At 36.2% G+C, this 21,998-nt stretch overlaps 1 protein-coding gene across 8 annotated transcripts; it reads right to left on the bottom strand.

Moving 5' to 3' along the window:
• Positions 1-232: 232 nt before the first annotated feature.
• Positions 233-21,998, bottom strand: LOC127523704 (integrin alpha-X-like). 8 transcript variants are annotated; one of them, XM_051914739.1, is made up of 30 exons: positions 21,861-21,997; positions 17,391-17,499; positions 17,049-17,152; positions 16,892-16,962; positions 15,821-15,935; positions 15,591-15,718; positions 15,281-15,426; positions 14,602-14,752; positions 13,355-13,502; positions 13,025-13,098; positions 12,355-12,472; positions 11,928-12,064; positions 11,557-11,703; positions 11,269-11,469; positions 10,983-11,116; positions 10,486-10,628; positions 10,248-10,396; positions 7,010-7,141; positions 5,450-5,523; positions 5,140-5,281; positions 4,797-4,895; positions 3,925-4,004; positions 3,738-3,824; positions 3,540-3,618; positions 2,378-2,473; positions 1,986-2,072; positions 1,729-1,839; positions 1,536-1,646; positions 1,316-1,444; positions 233-1,231 (listed from the first exon to the last, which is right to left on the bottom strand). In XM_051914739.1, the coding sequence occupies exons 1-30, from the start codon at positions 21,904-21,906 to the stop codon at positions 1,145-1,147; spliced, it is 3,435 nt and encodes a 1,144-aa protein (XP_051770699.1). In that variant the 5' UTR covers positions 21,907-21,997; the 3' UTR covers positions 233-1,144. The 8 variants fall into 8 exon arrangements, 7 of the variants coding, with proteins under 7 accessions (XP_051770699.1, XP_051770700.1, XP_051770701.1 ...); XM_051914740.1 differs by having other exon boundaries at positions 1,316-1,426; XM_051914741.1 differs by lacking the exons at positions 15,821-15,935; positions 16,892-16,962; positions 17,049-17,152; positions 17,391-17,499; positions 21,861-21,997 and having other exon boundaries at positions 15,591-15,808.

Below are 21,998 nucleotides of genomic sequence, written 5' to 3'. Positions count from 1 at the left end.
CTGCATAAGCATTAAATTAGAGTTAAGTTAGTTTTGTTTTCGATATTCTTCACATATTAAGCGATAAATGGCAATAGCTCTTTAATGATCTACAGCAAAATAGAGCGAGCTATGGTGATAACTAAGAAAATATGTAACTACTACAATAGCAATTTCTCACTAGATATGACATCAGAAGTGGGAAAAGTTGGTCAAAAACATATTTACACACAAACTGACTACCAACCACAACTTTCAGACACCATCTTTATTTGTTGGCTCAACCATCACAGAATGGAAAGCATAGAATTGTGGGATATCCAAGGCAGCAAAGTATACATCTATGGCTTATCTGTCAGCACGTTGTCCTCCTTGCTCTGTGATATATTTTTCACTGCGTGCAAAAATGGACATGTGGTGTGAGTCAAATGTGTGAGTCTGAATGAGTGTTGGCAGTTCGACATACGTGCCCCTTTTGATCTCAGACTTTCTGCAATTCTAAGTTTTTTTTTGTTTTGACCATGGATGATTCCCAGGAGGTCAAAGATGATTGTCGTTTAGACAGATCCATATTAAAAGCAGCCAGCTAGATGGCTGGTTTACATTCTAAACAACTATTGTAAAAAAAAATAAAAAATAAAAAAAAAGAAGAAGCAGCTTTAAACACTCCACCATCCTCCAATCCCACATACACAATATCATAGCCGGGTCTTTTTCTTTTTTTTTTTCTTTTTTTATGGTGACGAACCACGTAAAGACGTAAAAATATTTTTCTGCAAAGTCCTGCCCGACAGCTCAAAATATAAATCGTTATTATAAGGGTACACTATAAAAAATGCTCAAGTGTACCATGTTGAACCAGGCAAGGAGACAAGGAGGACAATTGAACACTTCTTTTTTTTTTTTTTAAGTTCTTGCTCAATAATTCATTTTATAACCAAAAAAAAAAAAAAAAAAACCTTCTGTGCTGCACCTTAGTATTTATATTTACATACATTTAAATTATGTGTGTGTGTGTGGGGGTAATAATTATGATTAAACATGAAATTAATCATAATTATTATAATCATTTAACTTGCTATTTGTACATCTGTTCATTTTAATGGAAGCACTAGAAGTAAAAAAAAAAAAGCAAAAAAAAAAATAATAATTAACCAATTCTGCATTAATTTCTATCTAGACATTCCAGTTCATCAGCTTCTTGTGTTAAATCCTTCATCCGCTGCTTGGCCTTTCTTTTGAAAAACCCAGACTATAAGAGAAAAAGAAAAGACAATGTTATATATTATGTTAAAGTTCTCTACTTATGAATTATAAACAGGCTGGTATATTGCACCTTATAGAGAGTGGCTGTGATGAATGAGATGATCAACAGTCCTCCAGTAACTCCTCCAATGACGTCCTTCAGGATGCTGGGTTCCTCATAGACTTCCACCTGAGTATTCACCTTCACAAAGATTTCATCCTATTAGATGCATAGACAGTACGATGTAAAAGTCTGCTATAAATGTTATCAGCTGGAAAATTATAACAGGCTTTGGTAAAGTATGCATTACCTCACAAACTGTTGCAGAGCTGAGAGAATCAGAGAAGTAAGTATATTTGTCTTTATCATAATCCAGAGATGCTGTACTGACCAACTCAAAAGAAGCAGACTGAATACCGATCTATAAAAAAAATAAATAATGTAATTAAAATGGCAGATATCTCTTTTCTAATAAAGATGTCAAGCCCTGTAACTTCAGATACCTGCTCAATCCATCCAGATCTCACATTGCTAGAGATATTATAGAACTTTCTTTCATTTCTCATCAGATTCACATCACACCTGAACACAGCACACACCGCCACAGAGCAGTCCTGACAGAAAAAAACATAACAGCGTGTTTAACAGTGATGAATTCAAGTCAAACAATGTTTAATTTGACAAATTATTTACATTTAAAGTAAATCATTTATTCAAAATTGAAAATTTCAAATAAAAAGTAAATTAAAATTGAACTCACTACTACATTTTTTCTTTTCTTTTTGAGCACTTTCAGAAAATCACTGGTGGTGGGCTGTTCATCTCCTTCCCTAAAGCAATCTGGAATCTTTTACAAGAAAAAAAAACATTTAAAGTGATAGTTCACCCCCAAAAATTCTTGTCTTCATGTTGTTCCAAACTCGCTAGACTTTCTTTTTTTCCATGGAACAAAAGTGATTATTTTTGTAACTGTGTCTTCGGCCATAAAAGTATCATTATGTTGTCCAGCATTGACAGACAATTTAAGTATATAAATATGTAAATTTGGACCACAAAAATTATATAAACTACAATAAAGACACAGCATTTGACACTAAAGGCCTTTGGTTCTTGATTATTTCTCCTTGATTCATACTTTGCATTTGCTTTTACCTTCAACTTTTTGTCAGCCCAGATGTTTTCAGCTCCCAGTTTTACAGGTACTCGAATGAAAACGGTTAAATTTAGCTCTCTAAACTCATTCTTCACCTTAGAGACATAAACAGAAGGAGGTTTATTGATATTGACAACTGATTTTATTTCAGTACTAATGTGAGGTGAAATAAAGGAAGGTTACACTTTATTTTAAAGGAACACTCCACTTTTTTTGAAAATAGGCTCATTTTCCAACTCCCCTAGAGTTAAACAGTTGAGTTTTACCGTTTTTGAATCCATTCAGCCGATCTCCGGGTCTGGCGGTACCACTTTTAGCATAGCTTAGCATAGTTCATTGAATCTGATTAGACCGTTAGCATCTCGCTCAAAAATGACCAAAGAGTCTGATATTTTTCCTATTTAAAACTCTTTACTAATCTTCTGTAGTTACATCGTGTACTAAGACCAACGGAAAATGAAAAGTTGCGATTTTCTAGGCCGATATGGCTAGGAACTATATTCTCACTCTGGCGTAATAATCAAGGAACTTTGCTGTCGTACCATGGCTGCAGCAGGCGCAACCATGGAGACATTTGTGAGAGACGCTGCATAATATCATTGCACCTGCTGCACCCATGGTACGGCAGCAAAGTTCCTTGATTATTAAGCCGGAATGAGAGTATAGTTCCTAGCCATATTGGCCTAGAAAATCGCAATTTTTCATTTTCCGTCGGTCTTAGTACACGATGTAACTACAGAAGAGTCAAGTTTTAAATAGGAAAAATATCGAAACTCTTTGGTCATTTTTGAGCAAGATGCTAACGGTCTAATCAGGTTCAATGAACTATGCTAAGCTATGCTAAAAGTGGTACCGCCAGACCCAGAGATCAGCTGAATGGATTCGAAAACGGTAAAATTCAACTGTTTAACTCTAGGGGAGTTGGAAAATGAGCCTATTTTCAAAAAAAGTGGAGTGTTCCTTTAAGGTGATGTAGTTACGTTGTAATAACATTACAGTAATATTTATTAACTACAGTACATGTACTTACTATAGCGTTATGGCTAGGGTTAGTTACTAATTATGCATAATTTACTATTATTACTATAGTAAGTACATGTAAAAACAATAAAGTGTTACCTAGAGGAACGCTTTATTCTATGTCTAAAGAAGCATCTTTACCTCCAATATCTGTTTCACTGGTTTTTCCAGATTGTTTTTCCCACTTGTAAAATTTATGTAAATGCTGGAATCTGTATGTCTTTAGGAGAAAAGCAGAATACTGTAGATGAGGTTATGAATAGAGATGAGAGAAAAGCAAAATAACAAATAGCAAAAACATCATTCTAATCATACTACATAGCAAAAAGAAGCACTGACCTCAACAAGGCAACATAGATTGCATGTTTTACACTGATGTTTCTTATTTTTAATAGTTCACTGTTTTCAGAGTGATTCGTATTGCCACTGGAAATGACAGAACATTTGGGTTTGTGCATGTCAATATAATTCATATACATTTGACGTAGACTATACTCGGTTATAGAAGTAAAAATTAACACCATACCTAGTAACAGATGCACTGAATGTCACCTTTTGGTCAAAATGGCTTTCTTTGTTAATACTGTAAATAATGTCAAACGCTGCCTAGAAGAATAAGGTAAGAATTTTTCGTTATAAAACATTTTAAAAACAAAGATGATGCTTAAAAAACATTTCGACGTGTATCTATACATTAGGGTCCAAAAGTCAGTGGAGAGCCAGTGGTGAACTCTTTACCATAGGTCTCAAACTAATTTTGATATGAAACCACTAGTGGTGAAAGGTTTACCCAATCAGAATTTATTCAGACATCAACAAGGTCAGTGGGAGTCTGAGCTCCACCCCTTAGACTTAAAACTTTCAAATCTCTAGTACATAGATCTATAGAAACTTTTTCAAATCTCTAGTACTCAATACAGACAAAGAATCTCAATTCAGATTGACTGACGTATCGACCAATCAAAGTTAATAAGACATTTCGGTTTTATGGACATTGTCATCTTTGATATTACTTTGGTCAGTGTCGCTATGGTTCCTGCTAAGAGAATACAGGCTTGACTCCCATTGCACGTTCATAAAGACAGTATTCGAGATGCTACTGTAAGTTGCTATTTGAACGGGACATTTCGAGACTCATACCTGTAAGTAAATGCAGTTGTCAATCCCAAAAACTGAGTGTGAATGTAGCCAAAGTGAATATCACATGGTCAACAAATTTACAGGAACAACACAGAATCTTTCTTCAATTTTATGTCATAACATTTGTTTAACATTTTTAAAAAATATCAATAAAACAATTTCCAAGTTTAAAGCAGATTTTAAATCCCAGATTTGGTCTCTGACTTTTGGACCTCTCTGCATCTGTTTGTGTGTCTTTTCACATAGATTTTGACTCACAGAAGCATTTTCTGGGAATAGAGGGTTATTGACCCGACAGCTCATCTCCCCTGCTGAAACTCCTTGCATGCCATCTAAAGAACGGCAATCCACTCTGCCCTGCTCACAAACAGGAAAAAATGGGGTTCTTGATAATATACTGTAGCAGCCTACTGTATAATACTTTATTTAAGCTCTAGCAGCCCTGCAACCCTATATTGGACAAGCAGTTTGAAAAAATGCATGGATATTTTTTTTTTTTTTACATGTACTTTAACTACTAAACTTGCTCTTTGTAATGTTAAACAATGAACTTCACTTGCTGTTTTTAACCCCACATGCAATAAACTTCATCCTGCCTTACCACTCGAGGCATAATTCTCCTGTAGGAAAGTCCAAAGGGGTAGATTAGGGTGAAGAGAGTGTTGTATGAGTTTTCTCCTCTGTTCTCTACAAACACTGTCATGTTGACCATCTGCATTATCCCAACCTCTATATTTGTAGATCTGGATCACAGAAAGAAAGGAGACACAGAGTTAAACTGCACCAATTTTAGGGCGAGACTATACTGTATGACCATCTGACCAATGGCTGTTGGGTGTTAAAGAGTGTTAAAGAATTATGTTTGATGACAATTGTGCAGAAATTAACTTGTGACATCACCATTAACTTACCCATCAAAGTTGAAGTCCACTTTGAGGTTGTCAACACAAAGTTTGTCTGATCCACAGTTTATCTCATAATCTAACTGAAATATGAGGTTAGAATAAAAATAAGACATTTTTTTTTTTTTACATATATTCCCATTTACACTCACTGGCCACTTTATCATGTACACCTGTTCAACTACCCGTTGACACAAATATCTAATCAGCCAATCTCATGGCAGAAACTCAATGGATTTAAGCATGTAGAAATGGTCAAGACGATCTGCTGAAGGTCAAACTGGGCATCAGAATGGGGAATAAAGGTAATTTAAGTGACTTTGAACATGGCATGGTTGTTGGTGCCAGACGGTCTGGTCTGAGTATTTCAGAAACTGCTGATCTACCGGGATTTTCACACATAGCCATCTCTAGGGTTTATAGAGATTGGTCCGAAAAAGAAAATATCCAGTGAGTAGCAGTTCTGTTGGTGAAAATGCCTTGTTGATGCCAGAGGTCAGAGGAGAATGACCAAACTGGTTCCAGCTGATAGAAAGGCAACAATAACTCAAATAATCGCTCCTTACAACCGAGGTCTGCAGAAGAGCATCTCTGAACGTACAACATGTTGAACCTTGAAGCAGATGAGCTCCAGCAGCAGAAGACACACAGGTGCCACTCCTGTCAGCTGAGAACAGGAAACTAAGGCTACAATTCACATGGGCTCACCAAATTTGGACAAAAGAAGATTGAAATAACATTGCCTGGTCCGATGAGTCTCGATTTCTGCTGCAACATTCAGATGGTAGGGTCAGAATTTGACGTAAACAACATGAAAGCATGAATCCATCCTGCCTTGCATTAAAGGTTCAGACTGCTCTGCTGGTGTAATGGCATTGAGGATATTCTCTTGGCACACTTTAAGGCCCATTAATACCAAGTTAGCAACGTTTAAACGCCACAGCCTACCTGAGTATTCTTGCTGACCATGTCCATCCCTTTATGACCACAGCGTACCCATCTTCTGATGGCTACTTCCAACAGGATAATGTGCCATGTCACAAAGCTCAAATCATATAAAACTGGTTTCCTGAACATGACAATGAGTTCACTATACTCAAATGGGCTCCACATTTACTTTTGTGATGTGCTGGAATGGGAGATTCGCATCATGGATGTGTAGCTGACAAATGTGCAGTAACTGTGTGATGCTATCATGTCATATGGAACAAGATCTCTGATTCAAGCAATATGGACCATAATCTCTGTTTCCAGGACCTTGTTGAATCTATGCCATGAAGAATTAAGGCAGTTCTAAAGGCAAAAGGGGGTCCAACCCCGTACTAGCATGGTGGACCTAATAAAGTGGCCGGTGAGTGTAAATTTGCTCACACTATTTCACGGTACTGAAATGTTTCTACTACTAATGTAGGTCTACTACTAATACTGACAACTAATTCTGTATTGAATAACAGTATGATGTATGTGTAAAAGAAATACAAAGTCTAAGGATATTACAGCAAAGCAACTTCATATATGAAGGGCTCACTTTATGACAGTATAGGTTTACTTTAAATATGTGTCCCTTACCATCCATTCGGTAGTGTTCTTTATCCAGGGTAAGAGAACAGGCTTTATGTTCTCCAGACTTTGGGAGGGCAGACCCTCAAAAGTGAACATTAAATCATTAAGCAGTGGGTTGAGAGGATCCCCTGTACAAGACTGGACAATTTATAAGTTGTTACATACATACACATGAATCTCTAGATAGCACAGACTGATAGGTCCTTTACATTGAATCTGCTAGCAATCACATATTTAACTACACGGCACAAGATGATTGGCGTCTGCTTATTCTGCAGCCAATGAGCTTGTTCAACATTAAATTAGTTTTCTTTCAGTTCCTCTTAAACCCTCCACCTCCCTCAGCACCACTTGTCTAAATCTGCTATGAGATTTATGTATGCCTATTCATGCAGCAACTGCAGCACATTTTACAATCTCACAGAAGCATGTCTCTGTATCTATTGCCAAAAGCAAGTCCACAGTTGCTGCAACAGCAGCGGCATAGCAGTTTTAGTCCGCCAAGACCAAATAGGCAAGGCGAGGCAATTTTATTTGTATAGCACATTTCATACACAATGGTAATTCAAAGTGCTTTACATAAAGAAGAACCAAATACATAATAATAAAAATGGAAATAAAAATGAAATAAAAACAAGAAAAAGAATTAAAAGAATAAAAAGATAATATGTATAAAATAAAGTGCAAACAGTTCAGACATAGCACAGTGCTCAATCAGTAAATGCATAGATAAAAAGATATGTTTTGAGTCTGGATTTGAATGTGACTACTGTTGGAGCACATCTGATCTCTTCTGGAAGCTGGTTCCAGCTGCGGCTGGCGTAACAGCTAAAAGCAGACTCTCCTTGCTTTGAGTGAACCCTTGGCATTTCTAAGTGACTTGATCCTGATGATCTGAGTGATCTGTTAAGTTTATATTCTATGAGCATATCTGCAATGTATTGAGGTCCTAGGCCATTGAGTGATTTATAAACAAGTAACAGTACTTTAAAATCAATTCTAAATGCAACTGGAAGCCAGTGCAAGGACCTGAGGACTGGCGTAATGTGTTCATATTTTCTGGTTCTGCTCAGAATCCTGGCAGCAGCGTTCTGTATGAGCTGCAGCTGTCTTATGGTCTTTTTTGGAAGGCCAGTGAGGAGTCCATTACAATAATCCACCCTGCTGGTGATGAAAGCATGAACAAGTTTCTTGACTAGGGGACAAAGCATCTAATTCTTGCAATATTTTATGATAATATGCTGATTTAGTTATTGTTTTTACATGGCTACTGAAACTCAGGTCTGACTCCAAAATCACACCAAGATTCCTGAGTTGATTTTTAGTTGTTTGACCCCTAGAGTGAAGGTATGTGTTCACTTTGAGAACTTCATCTTTGTTTCCAAATGCAATGACTTCAGTTTTGTCTTTGTTTAACTGAAGGAAGTTTAGGCGCATCCAATTGTTTAATTTAATCAACGCATTGGCACAGGGAGTCAATGGGGCTGTAGTCGTTAGGTGACAGGGGAAGGTAAATCTGGGTGTCATCTGCATAGCTGTGATATGCTATTTGGTTCTTTCTCATTATTTGTCTCAGTGGCAAATAATGAAATACATTAAATACATTAACATTGTCATATCCATCAATCCATTAACATGCTAAAACTATTCAGAGCTGTATGTACAAACCCGATTCCAAAAAAGTTGGGACACTGTACAAATTGTGAATAAAAAAGGAATGCAATAATTTACAAATCTTATAAACTTATATTTTATTCACAATAGAATATAGATAACATATCAAATGTTGAAAGTGAGACATTTTGAAATGTCATGCCAAATATTGGCTCATTTTGGATTTCATGAGAGCTACACATTCCAAAAAAGTTGGGACAGGTAGCAATAAGAGGCCGGAAAAGTTAAATGTACATATAAGGAACAGCTGGAGGACCAATTTGCAACTTATTAGGTCAATTGGCAACATGACTGGGTATAAAAAGAGCCTCTCAGAGTGGCAGTGTCTCTCGGAAGTCAAGATGGGCAGAGGATCACCAATTCCCCCAATGCTGCGGCGAAAAATAGTGGAGCAATATCAGAAAGGAGTTTCTCAAAGAAAAATTGCAAATAGTTTGAAGTTATCATCATCTACAGTACATAATATCATCCAAAGTTTCAGAGAATCTGGAACAATCTCTGTGCATAAAGGGTCAAGGCCGGAAAACCATACTGGATGCCCGTGATCTTCGTCCCTTAGACAGCACTGCATCACATACAGGAATGCTACTGTAATGGACATCACAACATGGGCTCAGGAATACTTCCAGAAAACATTGTCGGTGAACACAATCCACCGTGCCATTCGCCGTTGCCGGCTAAAACTCTATAGGTCAAAAAAGCAGCCACATCTAAACATGATCCAGAAGCGCAGGCGTTTTCTCTGGGCCAAGGCTCATTTAAAATGGACTGTGGCAAAGTGGAAAACTGTTCTGTGGTCAGACGAATCAAAATTTGAAGTTCTTTTTGGAAAACTGGGACGCCATGTCATCCGGACTAAAGAGGACAAGGACAACCCAAGTTGTTATCAGCGCTCAGTTCAGAAGCCTGATGGTATGGGGTTGCATGAGTGTGTGTGGCTTACACATCTGGAAAGGCACCATCAATGCTGAAAGGTATATCAAAGTTCTAGAACAACATATGCTCCCATCCAGACGTTGTCTCTTTCAGGGAAGACCTTGCATTTTCACAATGCCAGACAATGCCAGACCACATACTGCATCAATTACAACATCATGGCTGCGTAGAAGAAGGATCCGGGTACTGAAATGGCCAGCCTGCAGTCCAGATCTTTCACCCATAGAAAACATTTGGCGCATCATAAAGAGGAAGAGAATGGGACAACATTCCTATTCCTAAACTTGAGCAACTTGTCTTCTCAGTCCCCAGACGTTTGCAGACTGTTATAAAAAGAAGAGGGGATGCCACACAGTGGTAAACATGGCCTTGTCCCAACTTTTTTGAGATGTGTTGATGCCATGAAATTTAAAATCAACTTATTTTTCCCTTAAAATGATACATTTTCTCAGTTTAAACATTTGATATGTCATCTATGTTGTATTCTGAATAAAATATTGAAATTTTAAACTTCCACATCATTGCATTCCTTTTTTATTCACAATTTGTACAGTGTCCCAACTTTTTTGGAATCGGGTTTGTATATTGTAGATTTAGAAACGGCTTGTTTGCTGCCACAAAATACATGACTTACCTCTATGAGGAAAGGATGGTCTTTGCACACCTCCTCCAGTCTAACATTTACAACATTACTGAGGACACGATTTTTGGGTAAGAAGTATGCCCGGTGGTTAAATCGCTTGGCATCCAGCTTTAATGTATAGCTAATATTTGCAGCCAAATCTGGAAATGTCATTGAATAACATTTTATGATATTTTTGTTAAAATTATTTATTGAAAATAACAAAGTCTGCCATAAAATTTGGAGGAACCTGTTATAGCGTGTTTGTATCCACTCATGTTGAAGCACACCGTCAAGGTGTTTTCCAGTGGCCTGGTGCAGTTTGCTTCACTGGTTGAGATTTTAGATGGGCTGTATGTTACTTTTACATCCACAGACACTATTGGTCTGGACCTGGATGTTGTAGGAAAATACACATTTCCAAAACAACGAATGAATAGACATGAGTTCTGTATGTTACTGTCTGTGAATTTAGTGCATGTTTACTAGTAATTAATCAGTTCATTCTGTTAGATAAGAATGAGTGTGTAAATACATTCTTAAAATCCATGGAACATTCCCACCGCACAAAAGTTTCTTTATAGAGGAAAATGGTTCTTTAGATATTTAAAATGTTCTTCACAATAAGAAAAATAATTCTTTTGTGAACTGTTCACTGCAAGGTTCTTTAGGCAAGGTTTTTATGGCATCACTGCGAAACCGCCCTTTTGGAACCTTTGTATACTGAAGTCTCAAGAAGTACTGTACCTAAGAAGCAAAACGGCTCCTTTTGATCCAACAGCAATATCTGGCAGACTGTCTCCACTGTGATCTAGGGAGGACTGACTCAGAGCTAGTCCAAAAAACTGTAAACCTGAGCGCACAGATGATCCAGCAATTCTCTAACATCACACAAAGAACAAGAGGAAAAGGAACTGTTTTAGGGGAGAAGTACAAGCCAAAGGTCATAAAGGAATGGTATATAAATGGCACTCCACAAAAGGTTAAAACTGCAAATTAAGGAACAATGCTATAGGTACTAAAATTGGCAGACCTGTGAATATGTGGGATTTATTTGATCTATTCCGCCATTGAAGATGTAGATGCTGCCCTGTCCATCATCCTCTAAAGGAGCTCCAATCAGCACATCCATGAAACCATCATCATTCAGATCTGCTGGACTGGCCAGAGAAGAGCCAAACCGACCCCTCTGACCTGCCATGCCCACCAGCACCCCAGAAAAAGTGAAGTATGGCTGCAAAGCAGAAAAAGCACAAAGAGTTCTCTAAAGTTTTAAAAAACAAAATAAAGTCTAAAAGAATCTGAAACTGATATTTTATACCTGCCGAGAATAAAAGTACACAAAAACTCTGCCTTCAGAATGGGAGTCTATATACGTTGGTGCAGATATTAATAGAAGATCTGTTTTTGTGTCAGAGTTCAGGTCAACCACACAGACCTCGGCTCCAAAGTATGAACCAATCTGAGACTAAGAAAAAAGAAAATGTCTGTTCAGAATCAAATCATATGCCCACTGTATGCTATTAGAACACCTGACAACGGTACAACAAAATACAACGCCCAATACATTGCAAAACAGACAAAACTAGGTTACAATTCAAGTACTGTCCTTTTTTTTTTTTTTTTATCAGACAACTTATCGTAATCAGGTTACGATAGAAAATAACATTGGTGGAATATTCGCTTGGGTACCTTGGGTGACTCCATCAGCAGGTTAGTTGCGTTAACTCCAATTAGTGAAACGCTCACTTGTCCTTTATGCCTGTATCTTGGTGCTCCCATAATCACAAACTTTTTTTTAGATCGTGTTGCTATTGTCATTGAATAACCTTTAAAAAACATTTGGATAATCAAATCTTTAAAGAAATAGTGCACTCAAAAAAGATCCATCATTTACTCACCCTTAGACAACCACCGGTCACAACATGCTTTTATGTGGAAAAAGCAACTCAGAAATACCCTAGAATATTCTTCTTTGTATTTGTATGGGCTTGAAGTAAATGATGATGATATTACTTTTTGGTTGAACTACAGTATCCTTTTATATTTGGATTGTAGATGACCTCAATAAATGTATGGCAAATTTGATGTATTTTAGTCTGTTTGAGCAGGGTCTCACCTAAGTAACTATCTTGTTCACTTCCCACATGGAATTCTGATGAATGGTCATTTTGATACTGTTCTTGATATCCGCCCATCCCTTGGAAAGCTCCCACAGAACTCATGATCAGGCTTACCTAAACAAAGAGGTTTGTATTTGTTTGCTTGTTTGTTTGTTTGTTTTACCCTCTACGCCACTTTTCTATCTTGGTATTTTCAGCTATAGCCTTTTGCTATCATTTTGATATTGTTTATTATTGACTAATAAGAAGCTGAGCACTGAATCAGCATATTAGAATGATTTCTGAAGGATCATGTGACACTGAAGACTGGTTAAATGGTTCAATTGTATTTAAATGTAAGAAAACAAAACAATTATTTTAAATTGTAATAATATTTGAAAATGTTAATGTTTTAATATATTTTTGATTGAATAAATGCAGCCTTAGTGAGCAGAAGAGAATTATTTCAAAAATATATATAAAAAAACTTTATTATCCCAAAACTATTATTGACCTATTCAGTAACATTTAACTATTATATGCATTATATGTATTATATGTATGTGCATATGTAAAATATTCTTGAATCTGAGTTGAGTGATACTTCTATCCATTGCATTGTTGGCTGCCTAAATTATTGCTAAATAAAAAATTGTTTCCTAAAGATGACTTGAAGTATTTAGTTACACTTGATGTAAACACTGCACTAAATCCATCCTGAGCAAATTCCATTTTAGCAGAATCACCAGTGGATTGGACTCCTGAGAAAAAAAAAAAAAAAAAACACTATTACATGAAAAATGTAATAATAAAAAGTTAATATGATCTAAGATCATACCATAAGCAATATCACATTTATGACAATGCTGTTATAATGAATATCAGCATGGCTGTGATTTTGGCCATAGCAAATGCCAAATATAAAGTTTATATTGTTCAGCACTTGTCCAGTCAAATTCCCTTATTTCTTTCATCTACAGTTTTCTCTCATTTATTTGCTTTTATCAGTAAACATACCTTCGATTGCAATGTTCTCTTCCAGTTGTTCACGGATACTGTCCAATGCATCGAAGTCAGTCACGTTAAACACGTGTTTAGCAACAGGAGCAGATGCAATAGTTTCTAACTGTCGTTTTGTGCGGGGATCATCAAAAGCTTCGCCAATCTTTGATAATTGAAAAGACAATACAGGCATTTTTAGGTAATTCGAACATTTCATCTTATTATATCTTGTTTGGTTCAAAGATAAAATAAGTAAAAATCATCTGAAGATTACACTTTCTTGACTGATTAGTTCACCCATAAACAACATTTTTGTCATCATTTACTGTGAAATTGTGAACACTGTACTGGTAACTGTTTATGGATGGGGACTAGAGCATTCAAGCTCAGAAAAAAACACAAAAGCATCATAAAGTACACTAAAAGTAGTCAACAAAAGTTGTGGTAACACTTTACAGTAAAGTTCCATTTGTTAACATTAGTTAACTACATTAGCTAATATAGACTAACAATTTAAAAACAACTTAAAAAAAAAAAAAAAAAAAACATTTCTTGATTGTTCTTGATCTTAGTTCATGGTCTGTCTGAATACTCAATTCTGATTGCCTGGAAGGTGTGCAATAAAACCGTTTAAAGCACAGGTAGTTCCAAGTCAGTTTAATCATCGTTCTATATTAGCGCATTGAAGCGTCACATATCAGAATGTCACAGATCAGAGATCGCACTGCTTACACAGAAACATTTAGGAACACAGAAACTTTATCAACACTGCAACATGACTTCTATTAAAGGAGGTGGTATTGTTGCTGTTTTTGAAGTAATTCAATTCATAGCTTCAATTATAGAGAGACGTTGAACAGACGCAGATAATTCACACACATCTCTCTCTCTCTCTCTCTCTCTCTCTCTCTCGATAGGCTAATTCATTCAAATAAATGTTAAATGTATTCAATCAACTGGCATATGACCATGGTATAAGCGGAATAATCCACGGCTAGCTGTGCATTAAACTAATGCACTCCGCTTCGCGTAGGGTGGTTCTCTGCCTCCAATTTGTGCATTAAAATAGTTTAATGTACAGCTAGCCATGGATTATCTCTTACTTATTGGAACTGAGCTATAATGAACTAGCAATGAACTAACATGAACAAAGACTAATACTGTAACAATGTATTGCTCATTGTTAAGGTTAGGTGATGCATTAATGTTAACAAATGTTAACCTTGTTGTTACCCAAGTTTTGTGTACTGAATCAATCTTACCCCAACAGCAAATCGGATGATATTCTTCTTTTTTGCCTTTTCAATAGCACCTTTGAGATGAGGTTCATCATTTGATCTACCATCAGTGATAACAATTAAGATTTTAATTGCTGATTGCCTCATCCCTCCTTCAGTTATGAAAAGCTCATCCCTGTACATTGGAAATAAGAAAAGCATTTGAAGGTAACAAATCAGCATTGCAGTCACATATACACTATAAAAAATAAAAAAAAGTTGTAAATAAAACAGATTGCTGCAGTACATTTTACAAGAAAATAACTATTTCAGTCTTTTTTACATTCTTTTACAGTCTTTTACATTTATTTCAATGTGTCACTTGCTGTGTTTTTTCTCTATTTTTTTTTTTTTTTTTTGGTAAGTAATTATCAAACTGACTAGCAATTTCTGAGTAAAAATTGTTTCTACACCATTGTTTTTTCTTCAGTGTGCAGCAGTGGTACAGCTGTTCATGTGCTTTATTTCTTATAGGTGTTGCTGTTTCAAACTCAGAAACACAATACTGTTTTTCTATCCAAACCACCCAAACATCCCCTTATTGTGCTTATATTCGAACATAGAAAAGAACTAAATGTCAGATTTGAAAATGAACTTTGCACTAATATATTTTGAAGAGGCACTTTGAGATACTTGAATGTTGATAACATTAGAGGTGACATACATAAGTTTATTTATAGCCTTTGCAGTGTAGGTCCATCCTTTTTGATGTTTTATCTCTTCTATTCTTGTCCTCCATGAATTAATGTCTTTGACTGTTTCAAACTTGGAGTGAATTTCATAACCAGTGGAGAACTGTGCAACAGCAAACTATAAGACAAAAATAAAAAATAAAAAATAAGCACACACACATACTGTACACATAAAAATCTGTGCAGATCAGAAGGTATGTTCCTGTCTAAATTGGTGGTGGGCTGTGGAGTATCTGAAGGTAAAAATTAGCCTTCTGGAATCATCAAAACATATAATCATACCTGAGAATTGCACTTGGAAAAACTCTGGATTATTGTTATGACAAAAGTTTTCATTTTAATGAAATCTGGGTCTTCTACACTATCAGAGCCGTCCATTAGAAAAGCAATATCTATTTCAAGAGGGCAGCCTGTGAATGAAGAGTTTTAGAAAATGAGCATATGATTAGATTATCAAAAAAAAAAAAGCAATAGCTAGAAAAGAACATTAGGTAATTCTTTATTTGACTTACTTCTCAAAGCACTTGGTATAGGTTCACTCACCACATTGTTTCCACTGATATTAAAGCACATACCATTGAGGGTAGTAATTATCTTGCAGTCCTTAGGAATTGTTGGACCACAGACCTGAGGACCACAGGAGAGTGAGAGTTTTTCATTTTATCCATAAGCATGTCAAACACTGTAGTATTATGAAGCTTTTTTCCCTGTTCTGCGAGGAGCAATGTATAAAATTTATATAAATTAAAGGGGCAATATGTAAGAATTACGTATTAATCAATTTTTTTTATTGCCACTGTGTGAACAGCTTGTAACGAAACTTAAAATAAATAAATAAATAAAAACACACACCTTCTCTGACTTCCTAGGTTGTCTATGAAAGCCTATAAACTGATATTTATGGGAAGGATTCAGGACATCAGGAAAATCAAAATGATTTTGCACTTCCGAGAGCCTATCTTCCATTCAATGACACATGAATCTAATGCTTATACAATGTTCAGGATAATGTCGAAAGAGCCATTCTGTACTGTAATATCAATGTGTCATGCAAAGACAATGGATTAATTCAAACTATAGTCTCACATAGCCTGTAGTATAGTCTAGGCCCCGATATACTTCAAGCGAAATCGAAGAACGTTTCATTTCGAACAAAATCAGGCCAAAACAAAGTTCAGTTTTGGGAGTTTGAAACAGCTTGCCAAAGTGAACTTTCAGGAAAAGTTCGCTCTGGCTGGTAAACACCTTCAAACTACAATTGGTCCGTGATGATAACATTATTGGTAGGAATCGCTGAGGCTCCGCCTTCTTTCATGCTAAAATATTCTCCAGTTTATTTCTTTTGTTCAGTCTGTCGAGACATCCGTGAGTAAAAACATGAACACACTGGAGAGCCACTTTATAGCACAAAATCAAGCTGTACTTCTAATGAAATGAGACACTGACACTGTTTTTTGTGGTTAATACTGTAAAACTGCTTACTTTTAAACAATCTATTGTATAAAGTGCTATATATACCATTAGCACAAGGCATCTGTATATATATATTTTTGCGTGTGTGTCAGGATGAGCATTTAGCTTACCACTGAATTAGAAGATTGTGTATCCTTAGTCATAGAAAGTCCAAGAGACATGTTAACAGCTTCAGAAGGCACTTTCAATGCATAAATATAATCATTAGATTTTACAGGTCAAAACAGACTTATAATGTGTATAATATGAAATATGACTAGTAAATACCATTAATTTTCACCGGCAGGCAAGTTTCATTTGAAACGGCACAGCTATAAACTTGTCCTCTTCCATTATGGCTGTATTGTACTAAAGGATCACTTACAAGCAAACTATGGACAAGTGAAGAAAAACATGTTAGGTTTCAAATATTGTTAATGTTTAAATTGCATTGGGTCGATTTAAATCAATTTAACAATCAAACCTCCCTATATATAGATCATTGTACACAGTCAAAAAAATGAGATTCAGATAGTTCTGGGATTGTGTGGGATAGTCACTTGTATATAAAATATTTAAAACATAAATAAAAAAGAGGTTTATATATGGAGTAATCTGTGTTTCTCTCACCTAGATGCATCTCTCTGTATGACTCTGTAGCCAAAGCCAGCATCATTATTTCTCGTGAAGTATTTCCAGGTCACAGGATCGATGTTGAACGTCAGCACTGACTGAAATGCTGAATGATGCAAATTAAGACCAACACATACAAATGTACATTTTTAGGGTCAGTCTGCTAAGACTGCCAATGTTTTGAAAAACCAAAAACTTATGATGATAATTCAGAAAACATGAGGTGTAAAAAGAAAACAAAAAAATCACATCTTACACTGCAAAAAAAAACATTTTTAAATCAATAAACATTTACTGGAAATGCAAAATAAAATATGATAAGAAATCTTGATTATGCTTAAAACAAGAGCTGCTAATGGGGCAAGAAAAATTAAAAAGTAATTCAAAGGGAAAACAAGTTTATTTTTCTTACCCCATTTGTTTTATTGTTTTTGCCGTGTACATTTTTAAAGTCCACTTATGATAGTTGACTGTGCCAAAAGAAACAAACAAACAGGTGTTGTTCTATATATAACCATTGGGCTATATGTAAACGCCCAAACTGAACTATGAACTGTGACAGGTAAAACAATCCCTTGCAGAAACTAATCCCCATTTCAGGCACTGTTTCAGGAACCACTCAGTCCTTTACCAGCAGAGGAACTACGAGAGGTGCAGCAACCTGTCATTTCTCAAATGCATAAACTAATAAGAAATAAGACTCATTAGCCACCCTATTTATAACAGAATTGCTGTAGCTAGTATTTACTTTAAAAATATTAGTTAAATATGGAGTATCGCGATGTACACACTGAAAATTTACATGAGGAAATCCAGGGAGACTTTGCGTCATCAAAACCTCAAATAAGACTACTAAAAAGATAAAAGATCACAACAACCTAAATAGTTCTTACCACCAGACTGTGAAATGGTATGTGTCTTTGGACGAAATCCCACAAATCAGCATAGAAATGTGGGAAACAAGGGTTTGGCATGCATCCGTTTGGAGGCCAGTGAAACAGACACATCTATATATATATATATATATATAAAATTTAGCTACACATCATGGCCATATTTCAGGATGACAATAGCTATGTTTCTATCCAAAGTTGCAAATTTAAATTTAACAAATTTGGAATTTTGCATAAAACATCTGCGGAAAAAGAGAACAAAATCGCCACTTCCTGATCAAATGGCGCTAAATGTCACTAAGTTGGAAGTTCCTGCAATAGTGTAACGAAGCGAGACTCAGGCGGGGATCCATTTGCTAGCTTTATTATAAAAGAGCGTGGTCGTACAGGCAGGGTCAAAGCAGGGGCAAACAGGAACAGCAGGGACAGGCAGAATCGTGGTCAGGATACAGGCAATACTCAGGGCAGGCAGAAAACACTCACAGAACAGAATACCAGGCAAGGATCAAAGGTAGGCAGCAACGGGTCGACAACGGGTAACAGACAGGATTGGTAACAAACAGGCAGACAGGATATAAACGCTCAGAATTGCAACAATGGTTAACAAGACTTCACAATCAGGTGGTGTGTGTGTGAGTCTTTTATAGTCCAGGTAGTGTGCTAAGCTGTATGTGGCAACAGGTGATTGGTGTGGAGTGTGCATGTGATTGGCAGGGAGGATTATGGGAAATGGAGTCCAGGAACTGACAGGAACAGACGGTGATCGTGACAAATAGAAGCCACTGTATATAATAATTGCTGTATAGTTGTGCCTCAAAGCAACTGAAATGCAATAAATGCTGTCATGTTATCTTGCATTTAGATGCCTGTGAACTCAATCGTGTGAGGGATGGAATTATACTGAACCACTTTAACAACAGACTTTGCTCAGGCAGAATGACCAAAACAGCATTTCAGACGCAATAAGATCGACCCGCTGGTTGGTCCAGTTACGCCGTCCCATCGCAAAGTCACATGTCTTTTTTGATGCACATCAAGGTATTTATTGGGTAAAAGTGTTTCTATCCTAGAATATGCGCATGTTTTCATATTGCATAAAAAAAAAAAATCTGACTCAGTTGAGCTCATAAGTTTTTTATGCGCATTTTTAGAATTTATGCGCATCTTTCCGTTTCCATCCAGCGTTTTTTTTTTATTTTTTTTTTATGCAATATCCCAAATTGTGCATACAAATAGGTGGATGGGAACATAGCTATTGTCAAGATTCATCAGGCTCAAATTGTGAAAGAATGGTTGGGAGGGAGCATGAAGAATCATTTTCACACATGAATTGTAAGTGCAATTCAGTGAAAGTCTTTGGGATGTGCTGGAGTAGACTTTACAGAGTGCTTGACTCTTGCATTGCCAATACAAGATCTTGACCAAAAAATGATACACCTCTTGATGGAAATAACATCACAACATTTATTTCCATTAAGAGATGCATCAGTTTTTAGTCAAGATTTTGTATTGACAATGCAAGAGTCAAGCACTTTGTGTCCAGTGTAGGCGCTTTTGATGGTGATTGGTCTGCGGCTATGCAGCCCCATAAGCAGCACAGTGAGATGCATTCCTCCCATAACCATCACAGCAGTTGCCTTGCCACAACAATTCAGATTACTGCCCATTTCTCCTGCATCCAACACGCTGATTACAAGAACTGACTGTTTGCTTACCGTCCAGTTACCCAGACCTTAATATGTGGCCTTGTTAGGAGATTATCAACAATATTCGCTTGACGGGTCATAATGTTCAAATACACTGTCACATTATCAAAATACACTGTAGGTGCATCCCAATTCATGTTCTTGTGCAATATTCTATGCCGTTTTGTAAGTGCATTTTAAATGCCAGAATGATGCACTTAATTAACCGAAAAAACAAAGTGTTGAATGTTGGACACTTCATGCATTCAACTGTCGCAGCTTTAATTACGTAGCGGAGGGGGAGAAGCAACGAGACTCCAATGCTGAATGACAAAATAACCTTATAAAATTCATACACTACAGGAAGAGTACATAGTGCATCAGTACATAGTGTATAGTGCGTCATTTGGAACACAGCTTGTGTTCCAAATTATTATGCAAGTGACATATCAGTAGGATATCAGTAAAATAAACATTCAGATTTTAGTTTTTCCAAGAAAGTGTTGGGTTTTTTTTTTTTTTTTCCTTGTATCTTTTTAGATACTGGGATCAACCTCAGACAGATATGTTAAATAGTTTTCCGGATCTTCTTAGGTAAATGGAAACCTTTAAAGAGTACGGGGAGGAAGAAAGATCTTTCTGGAGATGAAAAACATGAAATAGTGCAATCTCTTGCAAAAGGCATGAAACGCCTGGCTGCATGTGAATATTTTAATTAATCACACAAATTTAAATGATTAATCCTAATAAATCATTTTAGGTGTAATTAATTATCCTGTCCTAATGATTTTTTAAAGACAACATGTATGATTGATTGATACTGTGAAAACAAACAGAAAAAGACTTCTCAGATGGCAGACTGAAAGTGAGATGTGAGGAGGAAGACTGGTAGCTCAGATGAGGAAGTTGCCAAACTGATGTGTTGAAATAATAGTATCTACTTTAGTACTGAGAATATTTTAAGAGGCAGAACTTGCATTTTCAGATTCTTAATCATGACTGTAATTAAAACAACCATGTATATTGATAAGAATTTTGCTACTACAAATACGCCAGCAGTGCCGCCATCTTGGATTGATCAACGAGGAGAGAGTTTACATATTCAGTTTCTAGAAATTTAAAAAATAAATAAATAAATACTAATGGTAATACTCATCATAAATAATCAGACTAGCTCTGCAACCACTGCATTACACTGTGAACATGGATGACTTGTGCTGGTGAACAACCATGTATAGTCTATCACTACTTTTGCAGTTACAAAAGTAGGAACCAATGGCTTCTGGTCATTGTTTTCAGTCTGAAGCCATTCAAAAGGGGCAGGAAGAACTACAGAGTGCTGGGCATAAAATGATTCCTAGAACTGTCAGAGCCACCTAAGGATCCACAGCTGTAGTCATTAAGCTGTAGTCATTAAACAAGTAGTCAAAAACAGCTGTAGTCATAAAACATGTACAGAAGCACATTTTTGTCCCTGCTTGAATGGGTGATTTTCTTTGTCATAGAAAGGGACTAAACTAGGCTGTCTGTGACAACGTATGTTTGCAAACCCAAATCTTCATGATTAATGTTGAACTCGCTCACCCTGCTCTATCACCAAATTTGCAGCAGTCTTTCACCTAATTTTTAACAAATAAATGTTATCTCAACTACATTCAACCCTTAACATTTTTTGACAGAAACACAATAAAAAATAATAGGAGCCTAACATATTTGACCCAAATAATCAAAAGCAGCTGAATATATAAACACAAATTCATTAGGATTTTAATGACACATTTTACATTTTGATTATAAATATTTCCACAACAGGTGCTACTGTATACAGTGACAATTTGAAAAACCAATGAACATCAAAATGGGAATACTGTTGCACTGTTTGATCTTACCACAAAACAGGTACAAACAGATGCAGAAATCCCAGTCCATGGTCATATCAGGGTCACAACACAGGGGTGGTATAAAAGGTTCCCACTGCCTAATATATGAACAGCAAACAAAGAACAAGAATATTTATTGAGAAAGTT

Source organism: Ctenopharyngodon idella, chromosome 12, assembly GCF_019924925.1.
Source record: "Ctenopharyngodon idella isolate HZGC_01 chromosome 12, HZGC01, whole genome shotgun sequence".
Classification (NCBI taxonomy): Eukaryota; Metazoa; Chordata; class Actinopteri; order Cypriniformes; family Xenocyprididae; genus Ctenopharyngodon; species Ctenopharyngodon idella.
Note: the sequence above shows the minus strand (reverse complement) of the source record. Positions and strands in the feature narration are given on the sequence as shown.

What these genes read in the sequence shown, in the direction of transcription:
- LOC127523704 (XM_051914739.1), bottom strand. Translation starts at nt 21,906, where the DNA reads ATGACCATGGACTGGGATTTCTGCATCTGTTTGTACCTGTTTTGTG. An exon ending in AGAGAACATTGCAATCGAAG is followed by an intron (nt 13,099 to 13,354) that starts GTATGTTTACTG and finishes TTTTTTTCTCAG; the next exon opens with GAGTCCAATCCACTGGTGAT. An exon ending in ACCATCCTTTCCTCATAGAG is followed by an intron (nt 7,142 to 10,247) that starts GTAAGTCATGTA and finishes TAAATTGTCCAG; the next exon opens with TCTTGTACAGGGGATCCTCT.